At 42.3% G+C, this 18,717-nt stretch overlaps 1 protein-coding gene across 12 annotated transcripts in view; it reads left to right on the forward strand.

The window, feature by feature from the left end:
- APBB2 (amyloid beta precursor protein binding family B member 2) overlaps window positions 1-18,717 on the forward strand; it is a 398,629-nt gene that overhangs the window by 118,716 nt on the left and 261,196 nt on the right. For all 12 annotated transcript variants that reach the window (XM_077279860.1, XM_077279859.1, XM_077279856.1 and 9 more), the window contains one exon: window positions 3,297-3,411. Coding sequence is in view for 8 of the 12 variants with exons in the window: in XM_077279850.1 (XP_077135965.1) it covers window positions 3,366-3,411 (46 nt within the window). In the remaining 4 variants the exon portion in view is untranslated. The remainder of the gene's footprint in view (window positions 1-3,296; window positions 3,412-18,717) is intronic.

The raw sequence follows: 18,717 nt of genomic DNA on the forward strand, positions 1-18,717 counted from the left end.
CTGTGAGATGTACTGGGAAAGTCCAATGTATAGAGGGAGGCACGTCCTTGTAATTTACAGGACTAAAAGGATTATTCCAATGTCGTCAAGAGCCTGTCACCTATCCTCCTTATAACTTGATGATCATTAGGTGCCTGACACCTGGGACCTCCACCAAATACAAGAATTTGGTTCTGAAATCCTCTGTGGTGATCAGGACTGCTGGACACTGCCGGACACTGTTCTCAACTATCTCCAGTAGTCCCATAGTCAGAAGTGTGTTTACTGCACCATTCTAACTGGGATTTCAGAGCCTCGTTTTTGGGGTCTGTGTAGGTCCCAGCATTTGACCGCCTAGCACTCAGTTATCTTAGAAGTGATAATTGCTAACATGGGAATAACTCTTCAAAAGATCTGCTATTAATATATATAGGTGCAAAAACACTTCCGAGGTCTAGTGGAGTCCATAGCTCCTAGGGTCAGATTGGTGTTGGCAGCACGATGTAGAAGTACACAATATTAGGATACTAGTTTGTATGTTATGACTTCTCACATTTAATGGATGATTTCAGTTCATGGATTTTATAGAACTTTCCCCTATACTGCGTTTGCTTTGATGTGATTCTGTTTGGTGGCAGAAATGCCACCAGGGGAGATTTTCCATTTTGATCTTTGTATATTATATAGAAACCAGTATAGAGTACAATATCTACTAGATCAGTCTATGTTCTCACTGACAATGGAGGCTTCATTTGCAGTTCTCCCTGTTTTGATAGCAAGAATAGCACAGCATGTAGCATCTTACCATCAAAACTACAGCAGCCATTTAATTCATTCTGCCCGGATTGATTGTCCACTGGGATTTTTGGAGATGGAGAAAGTCAGTACTCCCCGTTTACTACCTTTACTTCGACTGGTGAGATTAATATGGAGACAAATTAAAAACGTTATTAAATTTGTAGATATAATAGCCGAAATGCCATTGTGGAATAATAGTTGTTTCCCAGAGCTACTGAATCACCCATCTACTGATTTTTGGATCTCATGTGGTGTTCTTTCGGTGGGCAATGTACATGACCAGGGGTTTTTTGTATCCTTCGAACAACTACAGAATACTTACAACATCCCGAGATCTCAATTCTTCCGTTATTTACAGCTAAGGTCAGCTTTCCAATCGCACATACGAAATGTGGGTACAGGTCGAGCGATCTCATCTTTACCTTTGATAGGCATCCTCAACTCACAGGGACCTCAAGGACTCATTTCCTCTTTATATACGTATTTATTATCCGTGGGAGATGGGTCTATTATCAATTCTATCAAAGGGAAGTGGGAGGGACTTCTTCCCGATGTATTGGGAGAGGAATGGGAAGATATTCTAGAATCTCCAACTAAAGTTTCTCCTTCAGTTAATAACCGGATGACCCAGTTATATATTATTTATCAGACTTATTTGACCCCGACACGACTCTTTAAAATGGGTCGCCTCCACTCATCAGATTGCTTACGATGTCATACACGTGATCCAGATTTTATCCATATGATTTGGAGGTGCCCGGTAGTTCTTTATTATTGGAAAGAGGTCACGACATTACTAATGTCTTTATTGTCGATTCCTGTCCCACTTGAGCCATTGACCTGCTTATTCGGGGTGTGGGATACAGAGACCTGGGATCACTATACTGGGATCTTTCTTCGAGAGACGCTCTTTTTGGCACGGAAGGTACTGGCGTTAAGGTGGATGGGTGGTTCCTCCCCGTCTCTCAGAGCTTGGATTGATTTGGTGAATTCGATTATCCCGTATGAAAGAACACTGTACCAAAATAGAGGATGCCCAGGTAAATTCGAAAAGATTTGGGGTAGATGGAATTCCTCTTCTCATACTCTATAGTCTACACTGATTAGACACACAGGAAGGTGGGCTTGTGGTTTTGGGGGCATCACTTACGGAGCAGGATTTAAGTCTGTTTTTCCTTTTGGCGACTTACTATTGACGGTTAAAGTTGATAAAGTTGTACAATAGGTATTTTATAGGTACTAATGTTTAACATGCACAGTTTATTACCCCTGTAAACTTTGAATATGATGATACTCTGCAATTATTTGTATTCTATGGTATAATTGATAATGATAAATGCAAATGTGTGCAATGTTTGTTTTATTCTGGAATTAATAAACAAATGAAAAAAAAAACTACAGCAGCCAGAGGGGCCCCATCATAAGTCAACTGGATATACCGTATGTGTGCATTGTGCCTTTCATTATGATTAGCTGATGGTTTAAAGCTGATAATTTTCTTAAGAATAGCAAAACCTTTAAACTTTTCACATTTGCATTATTTGTCATTTCCTAACCCCGAATTACGGCTTTTAGAGCTTTGGGTTGGTACTTGGTGAGAATTTCTTGACACATATCCCTAATAGCTTAGATGGGTTCCTGTAATGCATTGTTCTGGGAAAGTTCTTTTTTACATCACTTTACTGCATAATGTTTAAGTACACCATTCTTTATCCAGCTCTATAGACCACTTTGACTCTGAACAAGAAGGGAATTTTGGGATTATTTTGCTCCGAAAGTCTACATAACTGTACATTTTGTGCATCAACAAGTTGCCAAAATAACCTTAATATTTTAAGAGCCAGGCAGGAAATGTATCTAAAAACTGCCACAGGCGTCAGCAGTTTGAAGAGGACCCGTCCGCTCTCTTGACGTTTCATTTTAGCATGAACCTTTAGTGTGACCTTCCACTTCACATTAATCTGGATATTTTTTTAAACTCTCCATTGTATTGTTCTTCCCTTATTCTTCACTGAACTGTATGAATAAATGAGAAATTGGTTGTTACTATTTCTCAGGTCATTGGGACATATTCCTACAACGTGACACTGTCCAATTAGTGCTGACATTTCTTAAGTTTTTCATTTCTATTGTGTAGGTTAAAGAGAATTGTCTGGGACTGACATAATGATGACCAATTCATGGGATAAGATATCAAATGAGGTCATTGGGGGTCTGACAACCAGCAATCCCAGCGATTAGCTGATATCTGGCAGTGACTAGTTTGTGAGCAGTATATGGACCAGAACTTGAACAATGACTGGAGCCGCACTGCTCCGACTCTGTGCATTGCTTGCATCCGGCCACTGCCAAACCAGCTATCACCTGATAGTCGGGTGTGTCGGGACCGTCCACCACCAATCTCATATTGATGTCCTGACTAGAGGACATCCATATGTTAATCCGAGACAACATTTTTCCTATAGATAATGAATTTACAAATTTGCAAGTCTTTTATATTTATCGTTTTCTTACTATAGGTGAAGAACAACAGAAAAGTTTCACCCTTCAACATTTTCGAAGTAGTTGTAATGTTTTGACTATCAACAATGGGCAGGCGTTATCCAGGTGGATCGTATCGACCAAGCAGTTCCTGTAAGTATTCACCAAACTCCTATCCTATGCACAACTGTTGTAATACACTTTGATACATAAACTTATCCTCTTATAGGAGTTGTCTTATGATGACAACATGTTTTATAACTAAAGCCAACCTGGTGGTTAGCTGATCGCTGCAGGTTCAGTTAATAATCCCTAGCGATCAGATGGTAGAGCAAAGAGGAGCCATACAATTTCCATAAAGCTATTGGGAAAATGCAGAATTAGATGCAAATCCCAATAGCTAATGACGTGAAACCTGGATTTGTTTTTGCTCTTAGAGAGGGGTCTAAACACAGAGACACCCCCTACTGGTATGGAAATGTCCAAATGAGCACGGTAAGTCGGATTTATTTTTTTTTTGCCTGAAACATTTTTTTTGAGGTGTACAATAAAGTCCAATAAATCTGGTGCTCACAGCTCCTTTTCTGGTGATTATCTATGACACATTAAGTTTATTATAAAAAATATCCCATTGTTTATACCAAGGCAACTACTCTATCCATCTAATTAAGGAATGTGGCTACACGTAATAATACGTATCCTGATAATACTTGTCATAGTGTTGGGTCTACTAAAACCCTCAAGCTTCTGTTTTCGTCTGAGTATTTGACTTGAGTAGTCTTCCTCCTGTCTGTAGTAATGCTCCGCTCTTACCTTTCTCCATAGTAATAGCACAGATGTGTTGTATCGTCTTGTCCTCCGGTATTCAGACAGTCTTAGCAGCATTTGTGTCAGATATCACTCACTTCCACAGTCATTTCCTCTCTTATAAATCACATCCTTAGAATCCTCTCTGTAATGCTTGTGACTTGTGTTTATTGGATTGAGTGTTTTCTGTTTCCTGATGTCTATTTTCATTCCCCCGGTTGACCTGATGGACAAATGACAGCTGCTTCATACAATTACTATACGACCTAACAATATTTCTTTTGTTGTTTTTTTTCTTTCTACACTTTTTAACAGTAATTGAATAGGTTACCGTATATATTTTTTTATTTTAGTTCAAAAGTGACAGGACACAAATGTAACAGGTGTATAAAACACAACATTACCATATAAAACTATGCTAAAGAGGCCCTAGACTAAAGGTACCGTTACACTAAACGACTTACCAACGATCACGACCAGCGATACGACCTGGCCGTGATCGTTGGTAAGTCGTTGTGTGGTCGCTGGGGAGCTGTCACACAGACCGCTCTCTCCAGCGACCAACGATCAGGGGAACGACTTCGGCATCATTGAAACTGTCTTCAACGATGCCGAAGTCCCCCTGCAGCACCCGGGTAACCAGGGTAAACATCGGGTTACTAAATGCAGGGCCGCGCTTAGTAACCTGAAATTTACCCTGGTTACCATTGTAAAAGTAAAAAAAGAAAAACACTACATACTCACATTCTGATGTCTGTCACGTCCCCTGCCGGCGTCCACAGGGTTAAAACTGCTTTCGGCAAGAGCGCTGCTATGCACGCGCTGCTGCCGAGAGCTTCCCTGCACTGAATGTGTCAGCGCCGGCCGTAAAGCAGAGCACAGCGGTGACGCTCTGCTTTACGGCCGGCGCTGACACAGTCAGTGCAGGGAAGCTCTCGGTAGCAGCGCGTGCATTAGCAGCGCTCCTGCCGAAAGCAGTTTTAACCCTGTGGACGCCGGGGGACGTGACAGACATCAGAATGTGAATATGTACTGTTTTTTTTTTTTTACTTTTACAATGGTAACCAGGGTAAATATCGGGTTACTAAGCGCGGCCCTGCGCTTAGTAACCCGATATTTACCATGGTTTACAAGTGAACACATCGCTGGATCGGCGTCACACACGCCGATCCAGCGATGACAGCGGGTGATCAGCGACCAAAAAATGGTCCTGATCATTCCCCAACGACCAACGATCTCCCAGCAGGGGCCTGATCGTTGGTCGCTGTCACACATAACGAGATCGTTAGCGGGATCGTTGCTACGTCACCAAAAGCGTGACATTGCAAGGATATCGTTAACGATATCGTTATGTGTGACTCAGCCTTAACATAGTGAAAGAGATTATTTACTTCTGCTATTATCAGCTGCTATCAAGACAGTTGTCTAAGACCGTGTCCAGTCCTCAAGGCTCCACAGCAGATCATGTTTTCCGGATATCCTTAGTATTGCACAGGTGATGGAGTTATTAGCAAGGCACCAGAAATTGCCTCAGGTTCTCCAGGATATCCAAAAGTCATGACCTGTTGGGGGCCCTTGAGGACTGAAGTTGAAAAAATGTATGAATTTTGTTGAGGTGGCCATACATACTCATTAGATAGAAGTCGGTGTATGGTCGGACAGTCATTGAACAAATTATCATCTGGTGAACTATCATTTAAAAAAATCCAGTCATACATAGAAACATAGAATGTTAGAGTTGGAAAGGACCTTCAAAGTCATCATGTCCAACCCCCTGCTCAATGCAGGATTCACTAAACCATCTCAAACAGATGTCTCTCATCCTCTGTTTGGAGATTTCCATTGAAGGAGAACTCACCACCTCTTGTGGCAGCCTGTTCCACTCATTGATTACCTGTACTGTCAATTTTTTTTTCTAATATCTAATTTGTATCTTCTTCTATTCAATTTCATCCCATTGCTTCTTGTCTTTCCTTGTGCAAATGATAATAATGATGATCCCTCTACACTGTGACAGCCCTTCAGGTATTTGTAGACCGTTAAGTCTGTGTGGATTCTTCTATTCCTTCAATAGAACAGTGAAGATCAGTTGATGTTACATTAACTTTTTGAGAGAAAGTAGATGTAAAATAGGAAATTAAAAGATCGGTCTTCTCACATACTTTTTTACCACTTTATATATTTTAGTCCATATTTTAGTCCATGGACAAATTTAGGGCATATTTTAGTCCATGAGCACGACAGCCATTAGCACTGTGACATCAAGTGACATCAAACAAATAATCTATTTGGGAACATTTTGGAAATGTTCCAGTTAAAAGGTCAGTCTTGGACTATAGACTATAGCCGAAGAAAATTGTTGGCATGGCCAACTTTTGTAAGATCATGACGGTCTGTCATCAATTGGCTACAGCGATTGTGCATTGTTAAATATCACATGACAAATTATTTTAGTCAAAATCGTCTATTTTGATCAAGCTTAGACTTGAGGAGCTTCCCCTCTTCTGGTCTTCTGGGTCTTTAGGCATCTCAAATGCATATCACAATTGTTTCTGTATATCTTGTTTTTCGTTTTCCTCTTCCTGTTTTCCTTCCTTTTTTTCCAATCCAAATACTCCAATGAACTGAACCTTGGCAAATGTGAACAAATGTTCTCTCATTCTCTTGTCCTTATTATGTGTAATAGTGCATGTAATTGCGTCTAAGCTAAAGAGGTTGTCTCAAGATATTATCATTCTGATATATTTCCAAAGTTCGCATTTGTGGTGGTCACAGACCTTCATCAGTAAGTTGGCCGAATAGGAGCCAGCACTTATTTTTGCACATAAATAATATTGGAAAACATCCTTTATTGTAATTTACGGTACTTTATTGTTTAATAAGTCATACAATTAGGAATGGAAATGACAAGTAAGGGCAGGAGAAGTATATGGTTGAATCAAATGCATCTTGTGAAGTCATCTCCTGTATATTGGGCCAGTAATCCTGGTGGAGGCTACAATTCTGGACTATTGTTTTCTTCATTCATAATCAGGCAGATCCATATCCGGGCAAGTGATACATTTTATTGAAAGCATTTCTTAGTGCTCTTAAAAACATCTGTATTATGGATCCACGTTGTACCCAACACATCAACATTGATTTCAATAAGCTCACATTGTACCCATGAATTTGCTTCAATGCATGCAATGTATTATGGAGATAATTCTGTATACTGAGGTTACTTCTCACAGATTCCATAGGAAAAAGAATGTTTGATCCTTCTCATGCATTGTTATACAGAGGTGATACATAGAGTGCCTGGGGGTCTATAACTCCTACAAAGCTTTAAGGACCCCAAGGGAGGACTAAATTTCTGTTCTGTGTCACATACTGTACATATAATACTTGAAATTGACCCTTTTTTCTATGGAATAACTTGCTGTCACTGAAGGAAATAGATCATGCTTTGGAATGATTGAATGTAGTATTTTTTTCATTAGCCTCAGTGTTAAAATTAATTGGTTTTTAATCAAAGAAGAAAAAGCATTTGTGATCAATGTAGATTTCTATTTCTAATAGTGGTGGTTATCACAGACCAGCAGAGACATGTAGAAGTAATCATATTATCTGCTGCATGGAAGAAATGTCACTTCTGTTTCATATTAGAAATAAAGCAGATGTTGAGTAAGGGATCTCTGTGTCCGTTCTAAGACTCCACACTTTTATATATTTCTAATAAACAGTGACCCAGGCATAAATCTGTAGTTCCAACTCAATATGTAAAGTATGCACTTGTCACAAGTGTGTCACTCCCTCCTGGGAGATCTAGGGTTAGAAAATCACTATGTATTGTGAATCACAGATCTTCCATATAGCCTGTGAATTTGTGTCTCATGTTAATTGGATTTGGTTTCCTTTGGTGCTGAAGAGGTTAACTACCCTTTATATCCTGGTCAGAAACATGTAGCTCCATTTCAGCTGCTTCTGATCTGGTCATTACCTCTCCCTATAAAGCCTGGCCAGACCTTGGAAATCGTTATTGCTACTTTAGATTGTTGTGTGCTGTTTTTGGATGTATGCTTTCCTCATTGTCCTTTTCCCATTTGGCTGATTGATACATTTCTATCCTTCCCTATATACCTCTCTACCTTTGGTGAGTGTTTGTATGTTTGTTACTTTCAATTATCCCTGTCTGTCTTACGTGATGATACACTAGCATTTCTGTTCCAGGCCTCCTGGAGGAGGGGGAGGGGACACCTTAGGGAATAACAGGAGAACAGTAAGGATGGTGGCCCAAACCTCCTCACCTTTAGAAGTAGGGACAGTTCAGAGCCCCTTTTGTTTATCTCAAACAGTTACAGCGTGAGAGCACTCTCCTGAGTTGTTCAGATGGAAATGGGTGCTTGTTCCAATGGAACTGACCACTTAGTTCCAATCAATATACAGTACAATATTTTAAATGCTGTGCTGACTTTGTGTTTCTTTTGGGAAAATCACAGCCTGGACCCAGAAACTCATACCATATTCTATGTCCAATATTTAATTTCTTTATGCCTGTTTAAGGATTAATACCAGAGATATTGCCATTCTCCACTATATCTAATGTGGTGTAAATATTGGATATGAGAAACTATAAATAAATCATAATCAGAGCATTCTGGTTCACTGTTCTTCCTTATGCTCTCTGTATAAATTGGTAGCTGTTCTTTGGAACCAAACAAATACATAATCCAAGATCTTGCTTGAATACAGTAATTAAGTAATTCATTAGAAATAAGTTTTCTAGATTTCAATGTTCATCCTGGAACTGAAAGTGTTGATGGCTTGGAGGTACCTACAGATAAGGCGAGATTGTACATTAGGCACAGTAAGGCAGTACCTACTTCCCCCTGAGAAAGCTAATGCGAAACGCGCTTTATAGTTGGTCCAGTCTGTACCTCTCAGTAGTCTGGGCATATTAGGTAGATTCAGCATTTTATATAGGTTAGGAGACTGAAATAGTATTTTCCAAGGTCATCTTCTGGTGGATTGTTGTGCACTTGATACTGTTTCAGCTCTACTTCCATGATCTTGTGCTGTACAGCCAGATTTGTGAGACGTTGCCCCAATTTTAATCTTGTAAGTGATTTTAATTTGTGTTTGATTAATAGAGATGATTGTGTTTTGCAAATATAGTGATATGGACTCCATTGCTTATCAGTTTTTACTGTATAGATGGTAAGACAAATTTTTCATTTTGACTTGTACTGTATGTTAAACTTTATTTAATCTATTAACAAAGATAATGTAGTGTCTCTTCTGCCCCATGTAGCAGCATTGTATGAACGTAGCGATTGAGGTAAACAGTTGAAAAACTTGCCCAGACTTTTAGTATTTATTAGTGATGAGTGAGTATACTCGTTGCTCGAGATTTCCCGAGCATGCTCGGGGGTCTCCGAGTATTTGTAAGTGTTTGGAGATTTAGTTTTTGTTGACGCAGCTGAATGATTTACAGCTACTAGCCAGGCTGAGTACATGTGGGGGTTGCCCGGTTGCTAGGGAATCCCCACATGTAATCAAGCTGACTAACAGATGTAAATCATTCAGCTGCAGCGATGAAAACAAAATCTCCGAGCACTAAAAAATACTCTGAGGTCACCAGAGCGTGCTCGGGAAATCTCGAGTAACGAGTACACTCGCTCATCACTAGTATTTATCTATTAGTTTCCCCTCCACAGTAAACAGGTGTTCTGTCACGCATGTGGATCGTGGACCCACTGTGTCAAGGTCCGGGCTTACCCTTGGAGGGACGTGGCTAAGCGGACACCTGGTTTTCACTAGATCTCCTGAAGGTGGAGGCTTGAGCTGTAGGTGGTCACCAGGTACTACTCCAAGGTCAGTACCTGGTACTGCCGTACCCCAAGGGTCAGGATCGCAGACTCGGAGTCCAAGGCAGGACTGGATACTGATGCAGGTTCAGACAGTGCAGATCCAGGGACATTTCACAGGATGGTCACTGGTGCTGGTTCAGGCAGTGCAGGTGCAGTTTCAGGTTCAGATACCTCCGGTGTGGCTTCAGGTTCAGGTACCGCCTGTGTGACTTTAGGCTTAGATACAGCCGGGACAGTTTCAGGTTCAGGTACTGCTGCAGAGATTTCAGATTCAGGTAACACAGAAAACACAAACAGGTGCAGTATCAGATTAGGTGGGTAAGGCAACGGGATCAGGTTCTAACAGAATAGGTTCAGGAACAAGTTCAGGAATTGGTTTGGGGACCTGACAACTAACTAGCAGGGACAAATTCACATGAACAAGAGGGTGTTGTACAGGCACCTCCATACAGGGGAGCATGCCTTAAATACTAGATACCTTCCAGCTATTGACTGAGGGCATTTCCAAAGTCTTTGTGATACCCCTTTAAGAATCGGCAGTGCACCGCCGGTGAGACTTGAGTGACATGTGCAGACGTAGGGGAGCAGGAAGCCATGCAGGGAACAGAGACACTGCTAGGTGTCCAGGGAACTGAATATGTCAGTGTCCCTGCCAGAAGAAGAGAAAGGGAACATGCAGGGACACTGGCATTAGCATTACAATACCCCAATTACGCCCCCTCTTCTGCAGAGAGTTTTTGCCGGCTTGAAGAAGAAATGGGGCATGATTATTCTTCTTGGATTCCCACTATCTCTCTCCAAGGCCAAATCCACTCCAGACCACTAGACCTTTGGGCATCAGACGCACAGGAGCAGAAGGGGGGAACCTGTTTAATGAAAAGAACTAAAGATACCTTCTCCTGTTCCATGTTCAGTTCAGGGTTCAGGACGATACATCCTTGAGGAGTGAGGATCCTGGAAACAAGCCAGTGGACCCTGATTTCTCTGAGGCTGAATTCTCTCCAGACCTTCTCCAGGTCCATCTTCAATTCTGGTTCTGGAAGTAGGTCAGTGGAATCAACATACGGTCTGTGTGAAGACAAGGACTCCACCTCCCTCTCATTTTAAAGAAAAGAATTGAAGATAACTTCTCATGGTCAATCTTTAATTTGGTTTCTGGGATGATACATCCTTGAGGGGGTGAGGATCCCGGAGGCAACCATCATACAATCTGTGCGGAGGCAACATCTTCACTTCTTCCCTGTTGAAGATGTCGGCACACGACCATAAAGTGGATGGCAGACTTAGTGGAGAACATGGCATCGCCAACAAAGCACCTTACCAGATCTCCAGGCTAGGATGGGCTCATGAGTACGCAGCTACGGAAGGCCCAGGAGTATTGGACACAACAGAAAAGGCAGCACATAAAAAGCGATCTTCTCCATATGCAGCACTCCTACCCGAAGCTTCACTTTCTTAGTTATAGCAAAACAACTTTGGATAGGCCCTTTGCTTCGACAGAAGACACCGTCAAGGGACTCTAGAGGCGTTGGATGATTTACTGCTAAAAATTCTTGCTGAACCCGAGTCAAGGTAGGCTATCTCAACTTACCGGCTGCCTACGAAGTATATGGATATATTCAGAGTCAACAGTGGAGAGGTATTACTCTCACCCAGCATAGCTTCTTCTACAAACCCTAAGCTTTAGAATTTCTCTGACGACTTAGGACTGATAAGATGTTCTGTTCCAAGGGAAACCAGGTCATCTAGGGTATCAGGGAGTTCTCGACCAGCCAGTTCGTCCTTAATCCTTCCAGACAATCCTTCCCAGAAGGCAGCTATCAGAATCTCGTCATTCCAGCCGAGATCGTAAGCCAAGGTACTGAATCAAACAGCATGCTGGCTTACAGTCAGACCACCCTGAGGTAGTCTGGGAAAGGAAGATGCAGCTGGAGAGACTCAACCCTGTTCATAGAAGACCTTTCAGAAGGCCACCTGGAAAGCCTACTGATCTGAGGTCACAGGATCCCCTCTCTCCCACAAGGGGTAGAGCCACGCTAGGGCCTCTCCTACTAGATGGGACATCAGGAATCCCACTTTAGTCCAATCATAGGGAAACTGATGGGTCAACATTTCATAGTGCAGCATGAACTGATTTAGGAACCCATGGCGCTGTTTGGGATCCCTGTCGTTATGTGTCAGAGCAGACAGATGAGGACCAGCTACCGATGCGTAAGCTGCAGGCTGAGTACTCACTGTTGCTGCAACTTGGGCTGGAGCTGAAGGAGCAGCTGTCATCAGGGCATCCAACTGGTTATTCACAGTACGCAGATAGGACATTTTTTTTCCTGCTGATCTCGCTGACAAATCAACTCTTAGTGCAACTCCAAAGGCAGAGGGGTCTTAGGATCAACGGGGCCATAACCTGTACAAACTGTCAAGCACGTGGACCGTGGACCCACTACGCCACGGTCCAGGCTTACACTTGAACAGGTGTAGCTAACTGCCCCCCATGTTTTCATTAGAGCTCCTAATGGTGGAGTTAGGCTTGAGATGCAGTTGGCTGCCAGGTACCTCTCCCAGGGCAGTCCCTGATACTGTGGCACCTGACCCCAAGTGTCAGCATCGCAGACACAGTCTCTGAGTCCAAGAAAGGACTCATGCAGATTCAGACAGTGAGGATTCTGTGACTCTTCACCAGATGGTCACTGGTGCTCTTTCAAACAGTGTGGATCCTGGGAGACTTGACAGAATGGACATTGGTGCAGTTTCGGGTACTGATGGAGCTGTGTCAGGTTCAGGCACAGCGGGTGTGGCTTCAGGTTCAGGTACCGCCAGATCGGTTTCTGGTTTGGGTACTGCCAGAGCGGTTTCAGGTTCAGGTACTGTTGGAGCGGTTTCAGGTTCAGGTACTGTCGGAGCGGTTTCAGGTTCAGGTACTGTCGTAGCGGTTTCAGGTTCAGGTACTGTCGTAGCGGTTTCAGGTTCAGGTACTGTCGGAGCAGTTTCAGGTTCAGGTACTGCCAGAGCGGTTTCAGGTTCAGGTAACACGGATAACAGGAACAGGTCCGAGATCAGATTAACAGGTAAAGCAACTGGTTCAGATTCTAACAGAATAGATTCAGGAACAGATTCAGGAATTAGTTCAGGGACCTGACAACTAACTAGCAGGGACAAAAACAAACTCAAAATAGCACTAAAGAATGCATTAAACAGGCACATCCATGCAGGGGAGCATACCTTAAATACTAGATGCCTCACTGCTATTGCCTGGGGCATTTCCAAAGTGCACGCACTGCCCCTTTAGGAATTGGGGTGCGTGCGCATACCCTAGGCACGCTGCCTGTAGACATACGCAGACCCGGGGGAACAGGAAGCTGTGCAGGCAAAGGAGACATCACTGAGTGGCCGGGCAGTGAGTATGTCGGCGGCCCTGTCTGGTGGAGGGGGAAGGAACATGCAGGGACGCCGGCATTAGTGTTACATGTTCATTTTCTTATTATCCTTTTTGGCTGACATAAGACAAAGGTTAGGTTCACAAGTTGAGCCATTAAAAATATATAAACAACGTAATACCAGGAAAGTGAGGACCTTGTATTCCTGCTCTAATATTGCAGTGAGAGCAATGGTAGAAGGCTTCTGCTTTAGCTAGTGTCCTTACAGCCAGACACAGATTGATAAAAGGATGGGGGTTCACATTTCTTGTATATTTTACACATTTTATATTTATTACATGCATGTATGTAGTGATCAAATAATGTAGAATTCCCAGCAAGCACATTGTATTGGGTAATTTGTGTTTCCGTACTTTCTTCCCTTGCTAGATGGTGTGGCCCTGTTTTTAGTCATAATTTATGTTCCTATCAAATTACAATCTTCCTGATATTCTAATTATTTGACAGTTCTGTGCCAAATACAGTATGAAAACTATTACAAGTTGTGGATAATTGGTTGCTGGGTTAAAGGGATTATGGTTTTTATAGTTTGCTGTTCCTATGTTTGTGTGTCTATGTTCTAATTATTGCGATTCCTTTGGGTGTCCCTAGACACGTTTACATTGTTGTTTTGTGTTTTTATAGTCTTTTCTAATTTACTATAATACTGGGTGTAGACTGGCTCTCTTTCCTGTAATATATCACTCTGTATAATCATGGAAAAAAGCTGGTTAGATCTATGTGAAAATTGGAGACCTGCTATGCTGTGTAATGCTGAGAAATGCTGAGATGAGAGGTGATTCATTTCCTGCCTGCAACACATTCTTGAGATTTTTGAAGTTTTTTCTTTGTACCTTTATTTTCCATAATTATTCTTTTCGATGAATTATGGAAATGTACATTTTATAAAGCCGTAATGTTAATCAGTCAGTAGTATTCTTCATATGCTGTAGTAAACCTGCATCCATATATTAGAACCGTTCCACAACTAAAATATTAAAAGGTTACTTGGACAACCCCTCCTTAAATAAAACTGTCCGGTGTAAAATAAAAACTTAATGTTCTTATCTTCTGGACAAGCCCCATTCCCGAGATTTTGGCACTGTGAGTGTCGGCTGTGAAATTGTTGTGTCACATGAGTGCTACAGCCCATCCACGGCCGTTGGTCCAGTAGATGAGTGTATGATATTTGCATTTTAGATGGGACATAGTCATTTCATAAGGGATTGTCCAAGTAATGACATCTGATATGTGCCCCCAACAGCCGTGGGTGGAATTGCAATCCACCCGCGGCTGTTAACATGTTAAATGCGGCTGTCAATCTTTGACAGCAGCATTTAGCGTGCGCAAACCGGATATGCGTCACTAGCTTTATCCATTAGCACCCCTGTCACATGATTGTGGGGTGCCGATGGGTTGGCATGACACCCCGGGGTCTGCAGGAGATCCCTGTGGTTGTCACTGCTGATCTGCTATGAGCACTGTCCCGTGGCTGGTGTTCATAGCAGATTTTCATTTCTGCTACACATAGCAGGGCTTAAACCCTGCTATGTGTAGCACAAGCGATCAGTAGATCGCAGCTTCAAGTCTCCTAAGGCTACTTTCACACTAGCTTTGGTACGGGTCTGTCGCTAAGCGTCGGACCGACGTATCGGCGCACGTTGTGAAAATGTGCCATGACGTGGGCAGCGGATGGTTTTTCAACGCATCCGCTGCCCATTCTAAAGTCCGGGGAGGCGGGGGAAGAGTTCCGGCCGCTCATGCGCGGTAGAAAACGGCGGACGCGACAGACAAAAAAACGTTCACTTGAATGTTTTTTCGTGCTGACGGTTCGCCAAAACATGACGCATCCAGTGCACGACGGACGCGACGTATGGCCGTACGTCACGATCTGTTGGCAATACAAGTCTATGGGCAAAAAACGCATCCGGCGGGCACATTTGCAGGATCCGTTTTTTCCCCAAATTGACGGATTACGACGGAAACCAAAAAACGCAAGTGTGAAAGTATCTTAAGGAGGCTATTATAGCAAGTAAACAATATTTTTTTTTTTATAAAAGCTCAAATCACCCCCCTTTTATCCCACTCAAAATAAAGCAATATAAAAAATTATACATATTTGATATTGCTGCATTCATAATTTATCAAAATATAAAACAAATCTGTAAACCGCGTAATGGGAAAAAAAATAAAAACATTTCAAACATTGCAACATTGCAAGAAAATGCAATAGCAGGTGATCAAAACATTGTACCTACCCCAAAATGGTATAAATACAAACGTCAGCTCGGCACGCAAAAAATAAGGGCTCACTCAGCCCCAGATCGCAAGAATGGAGACGCTACAGGTCTCGGAAAATGGCGCCATTGAAAAGAAGTAAAAAAACTTTGGATTTTTTTCAGCACTTAAGTAAGAGAACCTATACATGTTTGATGTCTGCAAACTCATAATCACCTGGAGAATCATAATGGCAGGTCAGTTGTAGCATTTAGTGAACCTAGTAAAAAAAGAAAAAAAAACAATTATGGAATTGCACTTTATTTCCAATTTCACTGCACTTGGAATTTTTTTTTCTGTTTTCAATAAACTATATGGTAAAATCAATGGTGTTTCGTTCGAAACTACAACTGGTCCCACAAAAAACAAGCCCTCACATGGCCATATTGACGGAAAAATAAAAAAGTTATGGCTCTGGGTAGAAGGGGAGCGAAAAACGAAAATGCAAAAATGGAAAATCCCAAGGTCGTGAAGGAGTTAAAAAAAGGTCTCCTCCGTTAACAAAAAACCATAATCAAGTTTGTTATTTAGCTAGGCAGGTACACACCCAGAAAGGAATATGTAGCAGCAGCAGCACCCAGTATTGTCCTGGGGTGTACAGTTGTTAAAATTGAATTGGAAACATAGATATGCAAAAAAGTAAAATGTGCATTTTTTATATAGGTTTCCCCTCCCACAAAAGAGATAGACAATTGCATTTAAATTTCTCAAATGTGGGACTTCTCTTGAGTGTTAAAAAGCCCTTATAAAGATAAATGGACAAATATGTCACTTATAGTTTGTCCATCTTCAAGAAGCACAGTTTAGCGGACAGATAAGCCTTGGTTTAAGTATTTTTCTTCAGTAGGGAAATTATTACTGAGGGGACTTAAACCACCCTTATTTGTGGTGTGTGAAGAATGGAAAATAAATGCTGTTATGAAGATGCTGTATAGTAGTATATCATGGATCAACTAGTACACAGACTCTGCAGGTGCTGCACCTCCTTATATCACATGAACCTATATATTATTCACATATTAAGACTACCATTCTCATTTTCCATGTTATATTTCTATTAATGAGTTGTGTATCGTGACATCCTATCACTAGACTGTAAAACTGCCACTGCCTTCTCTGCCTAATGTTTTATAGTGGCTGTGATAGTCGGCTCTGATGGCTGCACTAGACCATGTGATATAATGGCTGTAAAGCATTATGTGGAAGCCTGTGTGGATGCTGAGAAAACAATGGGAAGGCATAGTCCAGCAACCACAGGTAGGAATGTAGGAATGTAATAAAACATTTCTTGGGAATAGCTTAAAAAAAGGGGGGGGGGGGGGGGGAAGGAACTCAAAGCCATTTATGGCATAGGGGACACAGGGTCTACACATTTGAAGTTCTTTTAATCATTAAATAAGCTGCGGCACTTCCCACAGAACATTGGTGAGCTGATAAAAACGTTTTATTTTTTCTCTATCCTGTGTGGATGCTCTTTATGTCATGTGAGTCCAATTTCTGGCTGATGCAATCTTGGCAATGTATGAAATGGTACCAGGCATATATTTTGTTTAGCGTCTCGCACGGATAGAATCACAAATTGTCTTAATTCAGAGACTCCAAATTTCATGAAATTCTAATCGATTCCAATTTGTAGCAGATTGATTTGACCATCTGTAGTCAGGAGTTTTTCTGACATATAGATTAAAGCATACCTGCTGTTTTTCTGTAGGTTCTGTTTCAGATTAAGCTGCCATGTGTGTCTACATGAGGAATAAAACAATTTTTAGCCATTATATGAATTGTATGCTGAATGTTCCTAGTTTAGCACAAAAAGAAGCATCATCATGCTAGATATTATGCAGCAGTACTGAGCTGTGTAGCTGTGAATACAGCACGAAAGTGAACAACTGTTGCTAAGCGTTACAGCACAATCTGCCTTTTTTGTCTCTCACTGTGCTGACAGGTCTTACCCCATCCCTCTCCATAGTTTAGTATGCTGTGTAACCTGACACTTCACTGTGCTAAAAGTCTCTCCTGCTTTCATCAAGACAGACTTGACAAATTTCTCTAATAAGATATAACTCAACGTTACTTCTACTATTGTACTATTCATTTATGCAAAGTTTGTAGAAACATTATTGACTATGTAAGCGGAAGTCATGGATGGCATTGGATGATTCTGCGTCTTCTGCTGCTCTTGTATGTGAACAATAATACTGGTCAAGACAATTGTAACTTTACGCACTTAGGTCATGTTAATGGGGAATATTTTGCTGCAGAAATAAATATCCATAAGAAAACATATTGTCTTTACTTTGTCAGCATTTTGTAAGAGTTGGTTGGTTTATGTAAAAGTTTTCTGCCTAAGTAATTTTTACAGAAAATAGAAGATGGAGATGGTGACACTGTGATTTGAACACTGCCAGGCCTCATTGCTCCTTTTTTTTTTTCTCTGGGCTGACGGCCAGTTTGGCATTAAAAGGGGTTGTCCACTACTTTCAATTAACCCCCCAATGTATCCCCCCGGGGCCCCTGATGAATTGTGCAAATACCTTTTGTTGCCGTTTTTGCCTGTGAGCGGCGCTGTAGCGGCGGCTGAGTCCGGGTCACGTGACCCCCAGGCTGCAGCCGCCGCTTATTTCCGCCGACGTCACGTCAATTTCCAGGCTCTGGAAATTGACGTGACGTCAGCAGCAGGTGTGTCCCAGCCGCACAGTCAGAGCAGTCACTCATCAAGAGTGACTGGGCTGTGGGCGGGGCTGGTGGCTGCCTGCGGGGCTGTGCTGGGGGCGGGCGGGGCTAGGCAGTGATGATGAAGGTGCGGGCGCTGAGGTCTGTATGTACGTGCCGGCGCCGGTGCTCTGCGTGCCAGCGCCGATATGTAGGTACGGCGCCGGGGCTCTGCGCCGGCATGTGGGGGTGGGGGTGGGGGCTGGCGTCGGGGCTCTGCTGCCGGTATGTGCTGGGTCTGCTGCGGGGGGTGGGGTGGTCTTTGGTGTGTGTGTGTGTGTGTGTGTCTCTGTGTGCAGGCATTGTCCGATGGGACTACAAGTCCCATCGTGCTGTGCCTGCTACAGTGGCAGTGAGTGACACATTAGCCAATGATGGGACAGTAGTAGTCCCATCAT

The sequence above is a fragment of the Ranitomeya variabilis genome, chromosome 1 (assembly GCF_051348905.1).
Source record: "Ranitomeya variabilis isolate aRanVar5 chromosome 1, aRanVar5.hap1, whole genome shotgun sequence".
Classification (NCBI taxonomy): domain Eukaryota; kingdom Metazoa; phylum Chordata; class Amphibia; order Anura; family Dendrobatidae; genus Ranitomeya; species Ranitomeya variabilis.